Source organism: Gobius niger (assembly GCF_951799975.1).
Source record: "Gobius niger genome assembly, chromosome: 24".
In the NCBI taxonomy this organism is placed as follows: Eukaryota; Metazoa; Chordata; class Actinopteri; order Gobiiformes; family Gobiidae; genus Gobius; species Gobius niger.
The window spans coordinates 767,821-786,790 of NC_136875.1; the positions used below are offsets into that span (position 1 = coordinate 767,821).

The 18,970-nt window shown below is 46.6% G+C and overlaps 1 protein-coding gene across 1 annotated transcript; it reads right to left on the reverse strand.

Annotated features, from left to right (window-relative positions):
- Positions 1-370: 370 nt before the first annotated feature.
- Positions 371-18,761, reverse strand: kiaa1328 (KIAA1328 ortholog). Its single transcript, XM_079582414.1, has 12 exons — positions 18,687-18,761; positions 18,379-18,414; positions 17,870-18,063; positions 15,626-15,708; positions 12,315-12,430; positions 8,444-9,096; positions 3,658-3,803; positions 3,225-3,440; positions 2,483-2,554; positions 2,151-2,221; positions 1,926-2,079; positions 371-575 (listed from the first exon to the last, which is right to left on the reverse strand). Exons 1-12 carry the CDS (start codon positions 18,751-18,753, stop codon positions 383-385), a joined length of 2,001 nt encoding a protein of 666 aa, XP_079438540.1. The 5' UTR covers positions 18,754-18,761; the 3' UTR covers positions 371-382.
- Positions 18,762-18,970: the final 209 nt, after the last annotated feature.

Genomic DNA, 18,970 nt, shown 5'->3' on the forward strand with positions numbered 1-18,970 from the left:
CTGTGTGTGATCTAATGTCAGTTCAAACACAGCTGCTCTGTGATGGTCTGTTAAAAGGAAATACACCAGCTCACACTAAAATGACCATAAATGTCAATACAATACTCTAAAAACTTCATACAGTTTATCAGCAAAACACTCGGTTTGTTCTTTATTTGCTCTTTAAAAGCTTCAAAAATCATGTAAAGACAATGCGGGCTCAGGAGTTACACAAATATTCTGTGGTCTGGGGTGATTGGGTCCAAAGCCTTAATAACAGAAGTTGTTTTGTGTAAACAGTGTCTTAGTGGAAAAGTGGGAGACGTTTACAAAAGAGTAAATATAATCTGTCTGTCTATATAATCTGTGTAAAAAATGCTAGTTCAGTTCATGAAGTGCCGTCTCAGCAGATGAAGAAAATGTCCTCCAGGATACGGCTCTCCTCATAGTCCTGAGGGGCGGGCTTTCTGAAGGAGCGAGGGGTGGGGCCAGACGGGCGAGGTGCAGTTTTCTCTCTGTAGGTGGCGCTCTTCTGTTTGGTACTTGGACAGACGGGACTGAAGATCCCCAGTATCTGGGACAAAGACAGGTCCAGCCTGAAACGCACATGTTTTATTTAGTATTTAATATGTTGTTTGAATATCGTCACGGCTCCTGACACATTTAGACAAACTGTCCTTCCGGATGTTTCTTTCGTGCTCCTCCACCCCACCCTAATCCAAACCGCTGACCAGAGATCATTTTTCTTTCCTATATTGCTTGAAAATGATGGTCTGCTTAATGGTGAATGTCCTTCAGTAGTTTTTCCCTTCACTGGGTTTATGGGCTCGGAGATGGTGGAGCGGTTATAAATTCCTGGGGGTGACGATAGCAGAGGACCGATCCTGGGGCACTCATATTGCCTCAGCGGTGGGGAAGGCCCAACAGCGCCTCTACTACTTAAAGAAGTTGAGGAGTAGCCACATCTCCAGACCTCTGATGATGAACTTTTACAGCTGTGCCATCAGCAGCGTCTGACATACGGATTCCTAGTGTGGTTCAGCAGCTGAACTACAGACCAGCAGGCTCTCCAGCGAGTGGGGAAATCATCGGGACTACTCTCCCATACTGCATCACACCATCTACAACACATAATGTTTGAGGAGAGTGCCTGTTCCACCTGTTCCACCTGCTGCCTTCAGGTAGGAGGTGCAGGTCTATACAGGCCCAGAAATCCAGACTGTCCCCATGCTGTGAGACTGCTGAACACTGCCCTCCAGTCCTCTCTGCCTCCCTCCCATGGACAATAACCACATCCACCGGAACAATAGCTCTGACCTGGACTTTGCATTGTTGCACTATTTTACTGCCTCCATCTGACAGTATGTCCTTTACAATGACTTGCCCGACACTGTGATAACTGTATTAATATGTTGCACTGATGTCAGTATGAGCTAACACTGCACTGGGGGTATTTGGGGGTTTATGTGGCACTTTACATCAAACTATGACAGTGTTGATGCTCTAAACATGATTTCGTTGTTCTCTGTGACGATGACAATGAATCTCTTCCCTGTGCTTCCAAGCGTCTCTCCCCACCCTCCGCTGTACAACAAGGATGAGAGAATCATCATTTCAATTCATTGACAAATTAATCGACTAATAAAAAATCTTTATTCTTTAACCAAATTTCATGAACTAAAATAATACAACTTTAGTTATTTCATTCTTAGTTTCAGTCCCAGCCTTAATTAGTTGCTGCTTGCATTAGCATGCCCCTTCTAGCTTTAGCATGCTGTTGCAAGCCGCAGTGATCAAATAAAATACCTATACACCGGCCCGATTTATGGATTGGCCTCTAGATTTCACCCCAAACTGTGTGAATGAACAAAAAAGTCACAAAAGTTGTTAAAAGCTCAAAAGACTGAAGAATGTCATGTTAACTTAAGCCGCCCTTGCTGTCTCACCTGGACTCGGGGCGGGGCTCTGGGCGGGACTCGGGGCGGGGCTCGGGGCGGGGCTCGGGGCGGGGTTCGGGGCTGGCAGCGGCACTGGGCTGGTGAATGTCTGGAGAAGGATGTGTGGAGGTTCCTGCGTCTCGCTTGCAGCGGCTCGTGTCGTCTAAAGGTCAGTGTGACAGATCAAACACAGAAAAAAGAACGTTGGGCAGGTGTTCTGAGGGGGGGGCTCACCTTTGCTGCTGCGGCGGAGCTCTGGAACCGGCCTCTCGGCGGCAACTCTCTGCTCTGAGTGTCTGAGCTCTCTGAAAAGGGGAAAAAGAAAATAAAGAAATGTAGAGATATCACTTTGACACTTAAGCTGTAGATTTTTCATATATTTAAGGCATTTTATGCATGTATGCAAGAATGTTATGCAAGAATGGCCAGAAAAATTGAATAAACTAGTTGTTAGTGAAAAAAAAAAAAACTGTAAAAATATCCTTTGGGTTCTAAGCTCAATAAATCTGTCAGGAACTAGATGAAGCAGACACTAAAGTAAAAACTGAGCCCGTTTTCCACTTTACCTGTGGACTGATGGACCTGGTGTCTCTGCAGCTCCAGCCGGAGTGTGAGATGAGAGCTCCGTCTGAGCACATCTGCAATAAACCACAAGAACAGAGGAAGTGCGAGTGCTAGAGTGCTCCACATAATCCAGGGTTTACAGCAGCAGGTCACATCTCATTTTGACGCACAGAAATATGACTCTTTGAATGGTTTATTGGTGTTAAAGGTGCATTATGCAACTTTTTATGAGAAAAAAAAGAATGTGTGTGTATTTGACCTTGTAGTGACAGTGACAGGTCAGCATGGCGCATTTGCTTTCGATAAGGGTGGTCTCTACAACGCTCCAGGATCAATTGTTTTTCAGGTTTTCTGGTGGGAGGAAACCCAACAGAAACTCCTTTGTGGTCAGGAGTGAAGACCTTCCAAACAACCCGATCCTGTATTGTCCTAGAGACCACTGTGATGGGAAGTAAAGGCGCCATGCTGACCACTCATGCTGGGTCACAAATATCAACTTGTTTTTTCTACATAAAAAGTTGCATATTGCACCTTTAATGAGTGCACATGACCAAACAGAGCACAGACCTGTTCATCTGGCAGCCAATTGAAATGATACGAGGCTCTTTCAAACATGTTTTAGTCTCTTATTCCACCCTTACCAAACCTTTTAGGAGTCAACTGAAACATCTGCAGATTTTAGTCACAGTTTTAGACAGAGAAAACATGACTGAGACTAAAACTAGGACTGAACATTGTTTGTACCCATTGCTGTGGAGACCCTGCTGCCTGCTCATCCTCTGCTCCTGGTCGCTCAGCCGCCTCTGCAGCCGCTCTCGCTCCTGCTGCAGCTGCTTCTTCTGCACCAGCAGCTGGCTCCTCCTCTGCTCCCAGTCCTCAGCTCGGACGGCAGGACTGCTCCTCCTCCTCCTCTGCTCTGGTGATGTAGAGGAAGAGGGCACTGGACTCCTGAGCTCTGACCTGGAGGATGGTCAATGGCGCTCGATCAGGCCCAAAGCGCTTTACAGCAAAGAACCACATTTACACCTGGCTCTGTCAATTATTTAGAGTTTTCAATATAAAACCTAAAATGACATAAAACGTGCAGTACATTTTTTCTCATACTCATGTCAGTAATCTACAGCACAGGTTTTAATACGTTATATAGTTTATAGAGCGTGTAAATTAAGTGTTTGACCTGTGAACCGCTGAACAGGAGGCGCAGGGGCCGCTCTGGAGCGAGGGCTGGGTGGGCGGGGCTGTGGGAGGCTGTGGGCGGAGTTGCTGAGGAGGAGCAAGGCCAAGGTAGGAGCCGTCAAACAGCGATGAGGCGCCGTGAGGGAACTGTGAGGGAACAAACAGGACACACACACACAAGCTGACCTCAAAGGATGGAGGAACACCACACTTATGAAAAGCCACGCCGCGTCAAATTTTACCCAATACATAAAATTTAAATAAAAGCATTTCTTTGATGACAGATATTTTCATAAATGTACAAACAAACATGAGTCTTTGCTGTGATTGGCTAATCTCTCTAAGACATGACTGTAACTGTAACAGGAGTGGGACGTCTCCAGCTCGTCTCCATGGAGATGTTGACCAAATTTGAACAGGTTAGGTTCTCATCCAAATCTATAGATACAGACGGCATCTCTGGAATCACCCATATATGGTCATTTTTGAAAACAGTTAAGGGGGGAAACAATTTTGAAAAAATGTAAATTTTCTCTAATTATTCAAAAACGACTGTAACAATCGCTGAATTGTGAATATAGTTTTCTACTAAATAATGATGCAAAAACATGGGGAGGAGCAAAGTGGTTCAACAGCCCAGAATTACATGAATAACGGAGAATGCTAACTTGATGCTACATGTTAGCAACGGGCTAATGCTAACGGTTAGCTAGCGCTTGCTACAACTGCCGTTTTTTCACTTCTACTGAACAATCTGCTGTGAGAAAATATCCATATGGACCCGATTTACACTTGACTTTATTTATGTGTGATAAATAAGTTGATATTCCACCAGAAAATGGCTAAAAAGAGGAAATTGTGTTTCTTTAAAGATTCTATTTTCCCCCTCGGCGAAGCCACGCCCCCTTCTATGACGAGATGTCGTCTGTATCTATTCTTTGATTACCCACTGCAAAAATAGCAATTTCTGTGTCGCAGCAGTATAATCCAAAATGTTACACAGTGTGTCTTTAAAATCTAAAAAAAACACAACTTCCCTCTCTCCTGGTGCAGTGGCGTTTTTTGCCTTTTTCTGCAAATTGCATTTGTGACGTCTGTGCTCTGCATTGTTTTACTTGATACTTTTGTACATCTTTGCTGTGTTTTAGTGAGGTTCAGTCAGGGCCAGCCCTCGCCAATTTGGCGCCCTAAGGCAAGAACTTGAGGAACCAGTACTTCTGAAGCTCCTCCTGTGACGCCTCCACTGTGCTGCATGAGCTGAGCAACACTAAAAGACCTGGAAGACAAATGTGGTGGATGACCAAAGAATTCTTTTCCTGGTGAAGAAAAACCCTTCACAACAGCATGTCAGATCAAAAACACTCTCCAGGAGGTGGTGGATGTGTGTTAAAGTGAACAATCAAGAGGAGGCTTCACCAGAGAAAATACAGACCATTAACCACAAGGTGTAAACCACTGGTGAGCCTCATAAACAGGAGGCTGCTTAGTTTGCCAAATAACATCTAAAAAAGCCTTTACAGTTCTGAAACATGATCCTAGGACAGATGAGACAAAGATCAACTTGTACCAGAGTGATGGGAAGAGAAAAGTATGGAGAAAGAAACATGGTGGTGCAGCATCATGGCGTGGGCGTGTCTGGGCCAATGGAACTGGTTCACTTGTATTTATTGATGATGTGACTGTTGACAAAAGCAGCAGGATGAATTCTGAAGTGCTTCAGGCAATATTATGAGCTCATATTCAGCCAAATGCTTGGACGCCGCTTCACAGTGCAGATGGACAATGACCCAAAGCTACTGCCAAAGCTTTTTAAGGCTGAATGTTATTCAATGGCCAAGTCAATCACCTGACATGAATCCATTTGAGCTGCATTTCACTTGCTGGAGGGGAAAATGCCCCAAGAACATCAGGAACTGAAGACATTTGCAGCAGAGGCCTGGCAGAGCGTCACCAGGGATGGAACCCGGGCAACGTCTGTGCCTTCTAGACTTCAGGCTGTAATTCACTGCAAAAGACTTGCAACCAAATATTAAAAAGGAAAAAGTTTGATTCATAATTGTTACTTTGGCCCATTACTTTTGGTCCCTTAAAAAGTGGGAGACACAGATAAAAAGGCTTGTAAATCCAACACCGTTCACATGATTCGGATGTAAAATCAAAATTAAAGGTTGGTTGTTTCATTTCAAATCTTTTGTATTATTATTTATTAGATGACGGGAGCATGCGGTTAAAAAATTAAAGCACTAAGCGCTTCCCAGAAAATGGTGAAAGAGCGGAGGGAGCAGCAGGAGGAAGAGGAAGGAGCTCACCAGTGCAGGACACCACGCTCTGAAACAGGGACAAACCCAGGGGGCGGTGCACCGTTTCAGAGGAGACAAAAGACAGTGCTACGGTTTCCCTGACCTCCAAAAACATGCTGCTCAGGTCGGCCCACTAACCCAACACCTGAATGCATTTTCGTTTGTTTGCTGGGTTTCAGGTGACATCACAGCGTTCTCAAGGCCTATAATATTATATAAAGGTGAAATTGTTTTTTAGGAGATTTTTGGTTTTGTACAGAGAGATCATGGAGCCATGACTGATATTAATGATATTTGTAATTCATAAGTTTTCATTTTAAATACGAAAGTGTAATGCAGTTAATAGGAAAAACAGGCTCCTGCCCCCACTCAGTCCTGTGACATCATCACATTCTAGAACCTTAATAAAAAAACAGAAGCTACATTTTCACAGTAAAGCTGTCTCTAATGTTGGAAATGGAAAGGCTTTCATTTTGTAAGGGCAGCATCAAAATTCACATTTGTTCCATGGTTTGTCCCGACTTTGTCTTCCTTTTTTCTCAGGACAATGTGTTTCATTCCCGATCAAACACAGTAGCATCATGTCTGTTATGAGACTGACATCTGGTAAAACAATGAAAGAAAGTTGTGCTGTTAATTAACGATCTAAAAGGGCTCAGGGCTCTCTGAATCACTCACATCAATCTCAGACGCCTGTGATGATTAGTTGTCAGGTTAAGCCCAGTTATGGGAAAAACGAATGAAAAAAAGGACGTACCAAATAATTAAGCAGACCACCATTTTCAAGCAACAAGGGAAAGAAAAAGGATCTCTCTGCTGATGAAAAGCGTGAAATAGTTGAATGCCTTGGTCTAGGTATGAACACCATTGATATTTCACGAAAGATCAAGCGTAATCATCCTCTTGTTAATTGTGGATGATTCAGACACACTCGGGTTTGTGCAGATAAAGCCACAATGACCCCCCCTCCCTGAAGGTGTGAAAATGACCTCCGAAAAATATGTGGAGTTTCTGACTGACCACAGTCTTCCACGGCACAAAAAGAAGAGCTGTGTTTTCCCAACAAGATCATCGTCATCATGACAACGCACCATGTCATACTGTAGAGAAAACCTCTGCATCACTGGCTGCTATGGGCATAAAAGGAGAGAAACTCATGATGTGGACCCCCTCCTCCCCTGACCTCAACCCTATTGAGAACCTTTGGAGCATTCTCAAAACTTAAACACTGAAATAACATGTTGATGAATATTTTTTTGTCCTTGAATTTCAGACACTGAATATTCAACACATAATTCATTGTTTAAAATTCTAAATGACAAATCCACATTTAATATATTAGTTGTATTGTTTTCAATTCATGTACTTCAAATTCAACAGTCTAAATTTAGAGTGAAAATGTTGCCGTAGAAAAATATTCAAATGGGAAAAAAAATCACCCCTAAAATAATCAATATTCATCATCATCCATCAAACAGTAGAAATTCAGAGCCAACATCCTGGACACCAAGGCCTGAGCAATTGATCCAGAGTGAGTTGAGCCAAATTCTGGTTCATCAGCAAACAGTGCAAGGGACCAATCAAAATTCTTAGATTTGACTCGTCAACTCCCGTTTCCTCATCTATAAGTCCCGCCCCACTAAAGACACAAACCAATAGGAAGCATCCTGCGTCTCGGCCCTCAGTCATCCAGGATCGATTGCTCAGGCCTGGATGTTCTATGTCAATGTTTTCAGTACAAATTTCAGTCTGGATTTCAACTGTTGAATACTTTTTACATTGAATATTTTAAAGGGTGAATTTATGTATTTGAATTTTGTTATTGCAAATTTTACACTCTGAATGTAGACTGCTGAATTGGATGTGTTGAAAAATAATACAATGAATATTTAAAAGTGAAATTTAAAAGTTTAATTTAAAACAGAACAATTTGTAATGATTAATCAATGGCTGATTTTTTTTTGGTCCTATAACTTCAAACATGTTATTTCATTGTGAAAAAGATTCAAAGCATAAAATTCACATTTTGATGACACAAAGTCTTCCAGACTCTGGGAGGCTATTCTGACATCCTGTTAACAAATCCAAGCAGAAACTCTCCTAAAAAAACTTACAATGCAAACATTTTGAAGCTGCTATCAAATAATGGGTCGTATGTAAAAATATAACTTGACTTTTGATTGAAACGGCTTTTGATTTCAGTAAATATGATCTCCTAATGCTGAAAAAAACCCTTAGAAATCATTTCATCAAATAATTCACATAATAATTTTGAACACAGTGGATCTATAAACCAATAGCCTGACTACAGAAGGCTGAGAGGACATTACAACAATACATATATTTCTAGCATAGGCCCAAGCAGTTTTCTATTGTTGGTTTAATTCTGTAGGCTTTCTATGTTCATCTATCAAAGGCATACTTGGAATGAAGTTGAAATAGGCGCTAAATTATCACTTTTGATGGCTCTTTAATCGGTTTTCATACCTGGCTTTGATGAGTCCAGTGGGAGTCCAGGCTCTCCTGCCTTTGTCTGAGGGACTGTGGTAAGATGGCGGAGTCCTGCGGCTGTCTGAGGGACTGTGGTAAGATGGCGGAGTCCTGCGGCTGTCTGAGGGACTGTGGTAAGATGGCGGAGTCCTGCGGCTGTCTGAGGGACTGTGGTAAGATGGCGGAGTCCTGCGGCTGTCTGAGGGACTGTGGTAAGATGGCGGAGTCCTGCGGCTGTCTGAGGGACTGTGGTAAGATGGCGGAGTCCTGCGGCTGTCTGAGGGACTGTGGTAAGATGGCGGAGTCCTGCGGCTGTCTGAGGGACTGTGGTAAAATGGCGCAGTCCTGCGGCTGTCTGAGGGACTGTGGTAAGATGGCGGAGTCCTGCGGCTGTCTGAGGGACTGTGGTAAGATGGCGGAGTCCTGCAGCTGTCTGAGGGACTGTGGTAAGATGGCGGAGTCCTGCGGCTGTCTGAGGGACTGTGGTAAGATGGCGGAGTCCTGCGGCTGTCTGAGGGACTGTGGTAAGATGGCGGAGTCCTGCGGCTGTCTGAGGGACTGTGGTAAGATGGTGCAGTCCTGCGGCTGCCTGAGGAAGAGCTGGTACAGTCCCAGCAGCTCCTGACACTCTCTGTACTGCTGCTGGAGATCTGGGAATGAAAGGGTTAAGGGCCAAACAAGAGGAGAGACGCTGTAGGGGAACAAGGAAATAATAAATGTAGACATATCAATGAAATATTAGTTCTAAATATCTGCTCAGAGGGGTTTTCCATCCATCCATCCATCCATTTTCTTCCGCTTTATCCGGGGCCGGGTCGCGGGGGCAGCAGTCTCAGCAGAGATGCCCAGTGGAGAACCATGGCCTCAGATTTGGAGGTGCTGATCCTCATCCCGGCCGCTACACACTCGGCTGCAAACCGCCCCAGAACAGCTGAAAGTCCTGGTTCGTTGAAGCCAAAAGAACAACATCATCTGCAAACAGCAGAGATGAGATCCTGAGGCTCCCAAACCGGACACCCTCCGGCCCCTGGCTGCGCCTAGAAATTCTATCCATAAAGGTAATGAACAGAACCGGTGACAAAGGGCAGCCCTGGCGGAGACCAACACGCACCGGGAACAGGTCTGACTTATTGCCGGCAATGCGAACCAAGCTCCTGCTGCTCATACAGGGAACGGACAGCCCTTAGCAGAGGGCCCCGGACCCCATACTCCCGGAGCACCCCCCACAGGGCACCACGAGGGACGCGGTCGAACGCTTTCTCCAGATCCACAAAACACATGTGGACTGGTTGGGCGAACTCCCACGAACCCTCAACACCCGATAAAGGGTATAGAGCTGGTCCAGTGTGCCACGACCAGGACGAAAACCGCATTGTTCCTCCTGGATCCAAGGTTAGACTATCGGCTGGATCCTCCTCTCCAGCACCCTGGAATAGACCTTACCGGGGAGGCTAAGGAGGGTGATTCCTCTGTAATTGGAACACACCCTCCGGTCCCCCTTCTTAAAGAGAGGGACCACCACCCCGATCTGCCAGGGGCACTGTCCCCGACCGCCACGCGATGCTGCAGAGACGTGTCAGCCAAGACAGTCCTACAACATCCAGAGACTTAAGGTACTCAGAGTTTTCTCACCACCTCAGTGACTTCAGCCCCGGTGATGGGCGAGCCCACCTCCGAGTCCCCAGCCTCTGCGTCCCGATCGGAAGATGTGACGGCGGGATTGCGGAGGTCCTCAAAGCACTCCCTCCACCGCCTGACAACATCCCCAGTCGTGGTTTGCCAGAATCTCTTCGAGGTCGACCGATAGTCCTCCATGGCTTCTCCGAACTCCTCTCAGACATGAGTTTTTGCCTCCGCGACCGCACGAGCTGCAGCACGCTTGGCCTGCCAGTATCTCTTAGCTGCCTCCGAAGTCCCACAAGCCAACAAGGCCAGGTAGGACTCCTTCTTCAGCTTGACGGCATCTCTTACTTCCGGGCGCCACCACCGGGTTCGGGGATTGCCGCCGCAGCCGCATCGACAATGGAGGAGGAGAACATGGTCCACTCGGACTCCATGTCCCCAGCCTCCCTCAGAATCTGGGTGAAGTTCATCCGGAGGTGGGAGTTGAAGACCCCACTGACAGAGGGATCCGCCAGACGTTCCCAGCAGACCCTCACAACACGCTTGGGCCTGCCAGGTCTGACCGGCTTCCTCCCCTGCCAGCGGATCCAGCTCACCACCAGGTGGTGATCGCTTGACAGCTCAGCCCCTCTCTTCACCCGAGTGTCCGAGACACGCGGCCGGAGGTCAGACGACACAACTACAAAGTCGATCATCGACCTCCTGCCTAGGGTGTCCTGGTGCCACGTGCACTTATGGACACCCTTGTGCTCGAACATGGTGTTCGTTATGGACAAACTGCGACTAGCACAGAAGTCCAATAACAGAACACCACTCGGGTTCAGATCGGGGAGGCCGTTCTTCCCAATCACTCCCTCCCAGGTCTCACTGTCGTTACCCACGTGGGCGTTGAAGTCCCCCAGTAGAACAATGGGGTCCCCAGTCGGAGCACCATCTAGCGCCCCTCCCAGGGACTCCAAGAAGGCCGGGTACTCTGCACCGATGTTGGGCCCGTAGGCCGAGACAACGGTGAGAGACCTGTCCCCGACCCAGAGGCGTAGGGACGCGACCCTCTCGTCCACCGGGGTGAACTCCAACACGTGACGGCTGAGCTGGGGGGATATGAGCAAACCCACCCCGGCCCGCCGCCTCTCCCCGCGGGCAACTCCAGAAAAATGGAGAGTCCAGCCTCTCTCCAGAAGTTGGGATCCGGAACCCAAGCTGTGCGTGGAGGTGAGCCCGACTATATCTAGTCGGTATCTCTCAACCTCCCGCACAAGTTCAGGCTCCTTCCCCCCCAGCGAAGTGACGTTCCAAGTCCCGAACGCCAGAAGCTGTGCATGTGGACCAGGTCGTCGAGGCACCTGCCTCTGACTGCCACCCAGTCCTCTTCGCACCCGACCCCTGGTGCTCTCTGCTGGTGGTGAGTCCACAGGAGTGCGGGCCCACGTCATCCCCGTGGGCAGAGGCCCGGCCACCAGACGCTCGCGTTCGGGCCCCAACCCCAGGTCTGGCTCCAAGGTGGGGCCTCGGCTGCGCCATGCCGGGCGACGTCACGGTCCTTGTAAATTGTACGTCCATAAGAGTCTTTTGAATTGCTCTTCGTCTGACCCGTCACCTCGGACCTGTTTGCCATGGGAGACCCTACCAGGGGCATAAAGCCCCAGACAACATAGCTCCTCGGATCATTCGGGCACTCAAACAACCCCACCACGTTAAGGTAGCAGTTCATGGGGTTTTGGTTTGAATAAACTAGTTATTATAGAAAAAAAATCTGTATCTGTTTTTTGGGTTCAAAGCTCAATAACTCTGTCAGGAATCAGATCTATAAAAATCCCTGTGAGAAGAGCCTGTAAAGCCTGTAAAGTCTGCTGTCTGTAGGAGCGACTACAGTGCAGATTGTTCAAGAGTGGAATGAAAACGGTCCTAAAGTTTAGCCACATGCGCCCTGTGTGTATTCCTTCCTTTGTTAGCTGCTGCTGTCTCCCACGAAGGAAATGACCATATTTGGATTACAGAGTGTTGTCGGGGGGTTCCGTGTGTCACGTGGATATCAAACATGTCATCATTTGTGAATGGACAGGTGTGGGAAACACGGCCACGTTGGAGTGATGTCAGATCCCAAGTCGACAAAATGACGTAAATAAACATTGTCTGTTTTTACTCAGACATTAAAACTAAGACTTTAAGGACTAAACCAGACATAATCCCTAAGTTGACTTGTTTTGACCCTCAGCGAACACAAAGATCAGTCGGTGAAGGATACTCTCTCGTTCCTGGGCGATGAGGACGTTCTGCTCCTCCAGCTCCAGAATCTTCTGCTCGAAGTGGCCCTGTTCGTCCCTGAAACGCAGAGTGGTCTCTTCCTTCTCCTCGCTCACTCTGGAACACGGACAGCAGAGGGCGCAGTGAGTACAACTCCACAGAGTGCAATGGAAATCTCTGGGCCTTATTTGCAGAAAACACTCCAAAAGAACTGCTCTGGTGAACTCAAAGACAAAATGACATCTCTGTGTAACAGGAGCATTTACAGCCAGGAGCGAGTCAAATGTTATGCTTTAATGCCATTTTAATGTCCAAAAAACACTTTTTAATGCCTCAAATGCATCGAAAAAAAACAAAAAAAACTTTTCTATCGTGAAGTCTCACTGACAGCCGAGAACCAACGCAGACAGCACAGCTGTGAGCAAGTATTGTCAAGAAAATCCTGATTTTGAGATCGCTAAAGAGTGGATTTCACCCATAGATCTGTTATAATGCCTGGACAGCGAGTACAAAGAACTGGAAACTTCCCACAAACTCTTCAAAGAAAGACAGAGACAGATCTACGCCAAGCAATGACTCATAAAACGGCAGCCAGGTGGTTGTCCTACTTGTGAGTACATTCTAATTTATTATGAAGTCTAATGTCAATGCAAATAATGATTAAAAAAAATCAGTAGGAGTTGTTGCATGTTTGCACCAAAGAAAATTCCTAGTTTGTGAACCTGCTCACGGTTTCTGATTCTGGTTGTAGTTCCCCATTGTCTGATTTTATTTAGGAATGAAAACATCAAACTAAATTTACCAGTTAGCCACACCAAAACAGGGTTTAAGCATGTACATGACATTTGTATGTATCAAAAGTTATAAAATGTTGCGCTGACCCTGTGGTTACAGGCTTTTCTAACCCCTGACCCTGTGGTTACAGGCTTTTCTAACCCCTGACCCTGTGGTTACAGGCTTTTCTAACCCCTGACCCTGTGGTTTCAGGCTTTTCTAACCCCTGACCCTGTGGTTACAGGCTTTTCTAACCCCTGACCCTGTGGTTTCAGGCTTTTCTAACCCCTGACCCTGTGGTTACAGGCTTTTCTAACCCCTGACCCTGTGGTTACAGGCTTTTCTAACCCCTGACCCTGTGGTTACAGGCTTTTCTAACCCCTGACCCTGTGGTTTCAGGCTTTTCTAACCCCTGACCCTGTGGTTACAGGCTTTTCTAACCCCTGACCCTGTGGTTACAGGCTTTTCTAACCCCTGACCCTGTGGTTACAGGCTTTTCTAGCTGCTGACCCTGTGGTTACAGGCTTTTCTAACCCCTGACCCTGTGGTTTCAGGCTTTTCTAACCCCTGACCCTGTGGTTACAGGCTTTTCTAACCCCTGACCCTGTGGTTACAGGCTTTTCTAACCTCTGACCCTGTGGTTACAGGCTTTTCTAACCCCTGACCCTGTGGTTACAGGCTTTTCTAACCTCTGACCCTGTGGTTACAGGCTTTTCTAACCGCTGACCCTGTGGTTACAGGCTTTTCTAACCTCTGACCCTGTGGTTACAGGCTTTTCTAACCCCTGACCCTGTGGTTACAGGCTTTTCTAACCCCTGACCCTGTGGTTACAGGCTTTTCTAACCGCTGACCCTGTGGTTACAGGCTTTTCTAACCTCTGACCCTGTGGTTACAGGCTTTTCTAACCCCTGACCCTGTGGTTACAGGCTTTTCTAACCCCTGACCCTGTGGTTACAGGCTTTTCTAACCGCTGACCCTGTGGTTACAGGCTTTTCTAACCCCTGACCCTGTGGTTACAGGCTTTTCTAACCCCTGACCCTGTGGTTACAGGCTTTTCTAACCCCTGACCCTGTGGTTACAGGCTTTTCTAACCCCTGACCCTGTGGTTACAGGCTTTTCTAACCGCTGACCCTGTGGTTTCAGGCTTTTCTAACCCCTGACCCTGTGGTTACAGGCTTTTCTAACCCCTGACCCTGTGGTTACAGGCTTTTCTAACCCCTGACCCTGTGGTTACAGGCTTTTCTAACCCCTGACCCTGTGGTTACAGGCTTTTCTAACCCCTGACCCTGTGGTTACAGGCTTTTCTAACCCCTGACCCTGTGGTTACAGGCTTTTCTAACCCCTGACCCTGTGGTTACAGGCTTTTCTAACCCCTGACCCTGTGGTTACAGGCTTTTCTAACCCCTGACCCTGTGGTTACAGGCTTTTCTAACCTCTGACCCTGTGGTTACAGGCTTTTCTAACCTCTGACCCTGTGGTTTCAGGCTTTTCTAACCTCTGACCCTGTGGTTACAGGCTTTTCTAACCCCTGACCCTGTGGTTACAGGCTTTTCTAACCGCTGACCCTGTGGTTACAGGCTTTTCTGACCCCTGACCCTGTGGTTACAGGCTTTTCTAACCCCTGACCCTGTGGTTACAGGCTTTTCTAACCCCTGACCCTGTGGTTACAGGCTTTTCTAACCGCTGACCCTGTGGTTACAGGCTTTTCTAACCGCTGACCCTGTGGTTACAGGCTTTTCTAACCCCTGACCCTGTGGTTACAGGCTTTTCTAACCCCTGACCCTGTGGTTACAGGCTTTTCTAACCCCTGACCCTGTGGTTACAGGCTTTTCTAACCGCTGACCCTGTGGTTACAGGCTTTTCTAACCGCTGACCCTGTGGTTACAGGCTTTTCTAACCTCTGACCCTGTGGTTACAGGCTTTTCTAACCCCTGACCCTGTGGTTACAGGCTTTTCTAACCCCTGACCCTGTAGTTACAGGCTTTTCTAACCCCTGACCCTGTGGTTACAGGCTTTTCTAACCCCTGACCCTGTGGTTACAGGCTTTTCTAACCGCTGACCCTGTGGTTACAGGCTTTTCTAACCGCTGACCCTGTGGTTACAGGCTTTTCTAACCTCTGACCCTGTGGTTACAGGCTTTTCTAACCCCTGACCCTGTGGTTACAGGCTTTTCTAACCCCTGACCCTGTAGTTACAGGCTTTTCTAACCTCTGACCCTGTGGTTACAGGCTTTTCTAACCCCTGACCCTGTGGTTACAGGCTTTTCTAACCGCTGACCCTGTGGTTACAGGCTTTTCTAACCTCTGACCCTGTGGTTACAGGCTTTTCTAACCCCTGACCCTGTGGTTACAGGCTTTTCTAACCCCTGACCCTGTAGTTACAGGCTTTTCTAACCTCTGACCCTGTGGTTACAGGCTTTTCTAACCCCTGACCCTGTGGTTACAGGCTTTTCTAACCGCTGACCCTGTGGTTACAGGCTTTTCTAACCTCTGACCCTGTGGCTACAGGTGGTTGAACCCTGTGACCCCGTGTTTGTACCTGGCCAGTTCCTGGATGAGGTTGGCGATCCTCTTTTTGTCTTCCGGACACAGATCTTTCAGACTGATCCGGTCTCTCTCCGTCTGAACACAGGGCAAACACAGTACAGTTCAGATTGTCTCCAAGCCGACGCCCAATTAGGGATGTCACAGTTACCGGTGTGGCGGTAAACCCTGCTAAAAATGTTGACTAAAACAATTACCGTTTAAGTTATATTTTTAAAAGTATTATCTCGGTGGATTGCCGCGCGGTGAGCCTTACCAGCCACCGTCTCATCTGCTGAAGTTGCCGCGCAGGCGCACTTCATAATTTACTTCATAAAACTTTCTCAAAGCTGGAATCATGTCCGAAGTCTGGGCATATTTTAGGCATTTTAAAAAAGGACAGGTGACAGAAGGGACAGGTGACAGAAGGGACAGGTGACAGAGGGGACAGGTGACAGAAGACAGTTATCCGTTTGCAGAACATGCAGAAAACAATGTCTGCTACTTCAAACGCAGCAATACTCCGAACCTCATGACTCATCTGCGTGACCGTCACCCACAACTCTATAGCCAATGCAAGGTATGTTAAAGGAATAGGCCTCCGTTTTTCAATAATAATACCTTTAGAGTACTTTGACTTTACTGTGCGGATGTCGAAGTGCTCCTAGGGTATTTGTAGGAGTCACTTATGATTTGTTTTTACCCTCTGCCTCTATGTGGCACTATTTCTCTTTTTCCTTTCTGGGCCTATATAAGGCACGTAACCAGGTGCTGCTTATGTGGATATTGGGTTTTGAGCCAAATAAATAAGTTTATAGAAATGGAACACGTGTCTGGGAACCTTTCATTTTAGCAGCCACAGTGTCAGTATGCTTGGTGTATACTACTACTACAGTATTATTACACCTTACAATTAAGTATCCCTATTATCTGCTGAGAAAATCGACATGTTTCATTTTGTGTAACTATACTTGGATCGTATAACTACTCACGTAACCGTATTTAAATAGGGGAAACGTGGAAGAGCTTGGTCCCTTCTAACTTTACCCCCGTTTGACCCCATACAGGAGAGGAGGAGAGGCTGAATGCTAACAACAGTGTTTTTGTGTGACTGAGCACACCACACAGGTACACATCAACTCGTCTAAGCTCAGGTAAAAACATTTGTCAGTTTGCAAAAATGGTGGCCTGGTCCTTTAACGTTAGCGTTTTAGCTGCGCAGCGCCCACTGCCAGCATTTAGAGAGGGGCTGTTATGCAAAATTGACTTTTTCAAGCTTTCCATCATGTTATTCTGTCACTCCCTCATTAAAAACATGCCTGAAGTGTTGCCTTGGCACATTCACGTATTTCTGAGTAATCTGTAAAAACTCTGATGGCGGCCATTTTAGGGATAGGTTTGCCTGAGTCCTCCTAGGAACGCCCCCACCTCCTGGAGACGCCTCCGAGCTTTGGTCACCAGCCGAGTAACCAACCACTGCTCCTCAGCAGAACCCCCTCCCCACTGATGCCACAGACAGCGTGTGGAGGGGGCGTGTCTAAAGGCTCAGAGGTTCTTAAAGAGACAGAGGCCTATTTCAAGACATTCACTACAGCCATTTTGAGAGAGACATTTTATACAAGGCAGTTATTCTGAATTACTGCATTTACAGACCAACAGAAGGTTTGGTCATCATTGTAGTGTGATATAGACTGGTGCTATGGGACTGAAAAAAGCATAATACCCACTCTTTAAGCCGTGTCGCGGATACCTCCATATTGAAATGGCACAATGCATTATGGGGCAGATTGCATAGATTCACTCTCGCCACATTATTATGATTATTTTTTTGTTTTTTTGTTTTTTTAAACAATGATCTACTGTCTGATGACATTTTCCGAAATCACCCATTTGTGTGAGAGTATAAATGCTTTCTGAACATATTTAACATACTTTAAAAAAAAATACCGCTAATATACCGAAAACCGTGCCAATTTTGGTCACAATAACTGTGAGGTTAAATTTTCATACCATGACTGTAATGTCGCCTTGACATCTAAAGAACGCCACGAACACGCACTGAACAAGAGCTGGTGGTTTATTGTACATCTGTTAGTCAACTGTTCGAAAGATACCTCAGTACATCTCGCGTAGGTATATGGTGCATTCACGGACCACCTCGTGTAGGAAATAACACCATTCATTACAATCACAGCCCTACTCAATACAGTAATTTATATTTGGTAAAACGAGGTTCCCCTTTGACATGGTGGATCGTTACCTGTGCCCCCGGGGGGAAGGTGGCGGCTGCAGGGACAGGCACCACGTCCGTCTCGCTGCCCGCCGAGCTCTCCTTCCACGCGGCGCTCGGTTTACGGACCGCTCTCTTCACCGCAGACTCACCGCCGCGGCCAGGGCCTCTTCTGTTGGTCCCGGCCCGGACACCAGAGGCGAAAGGAGCTCCACGGTTTGAACCTGAACATAAACATGAAGACAGTGATGGTTGAGAAATGCGCGTTTGTTTCAGTCTCATTCGGAGCAGGTTTTGTATTCCTGCAAACAGTATAATCCAAAATGTTATGTAGTGTGCGTTTGACAATATAAGTTTATTTAAAATCTATCAAAATCCCCCTGAATCTTTCACTCACAACTTAGACCCTTAAGTTTAAACCTGGCTCCATGATTATTCAGATAAATTAAAGTACTGTACATCGAACAATTAACTAATCTTATGTACTTTTCTTTGCTCTTTAAAGCGCTGTGAATTACTTTCTGTGCTTTAACACTTACCAGGAACAAAAGCCAGATGTTGATCTTCATCCGATACTAAAACAACACAAACAATACAGATCAAAATCAGTTGAGCAACTATTTGTCTCCATAATTTCTACTGCTAGAACGTTCAAGACAAATAATAAAGTAGTAACAAGGGCTAAAAGTTTGAAATCTGACCATAAACATTGCGCTAACAACTTCGGAAACTCCTCAGGATATCGCCCCAAATACGTTAAAACATTAGCACACAGACACGTATTGAGGGAGACATTATCAACTAAATGCTGCACCACAAAATACGAGTTTATCAAAGTGAAAAGTACCGTCATTCTTCCAAAATATCCCAGTTTTTCGGAGGTTTGTGGCATGGTTCGCTGTCGCCGCCGCCATCTTGAATTGACCGCCTCCTCCCGAAGAGCCAAGCAACCGTTGCTAAGGGCTGCAGGTCCCGCCTCTTTTCCACAGCTCACGCACTGATTGGCTGAAAGTCTTCAGTCCCATGTTCTGATTGGCCAAATGGGGTTGTCTGTCGTAAATGTACGTCTTTTTGACAATTAAAATAATTATCTTACACCATTTCATGCCGATGATGTTAAAGCAGTTAGTC

What these genes read in the sequence shown, in the direction of transcription:
- kiaa1328 (XM_079582414.1), bottom strand. Translation starts at nt 18,753, where the DNA reads ATGGCGGCGGCGACAGCGAACCATGCCACAAACCTCCGAAAAACTGGG. An exon ending in TCCTGTTCAGCGGTTCACAG is followed by an intron (nt 3,441 to 3,657) that starts GTCAAACACTTA and finishes ACCATCCTCCAG; the next exon opens with GTCAGAGCTCAGGAGTCCAG. An exon ending in GCTCCGCCGCAGCAGCAAAG is followed by an intron (nt 2,080 to 2,150) that starts GTGAGCCCCCCC and finishes ACTGACCTTTAG; the next exon opens with ACGACACGAGCCGCTGCAAG.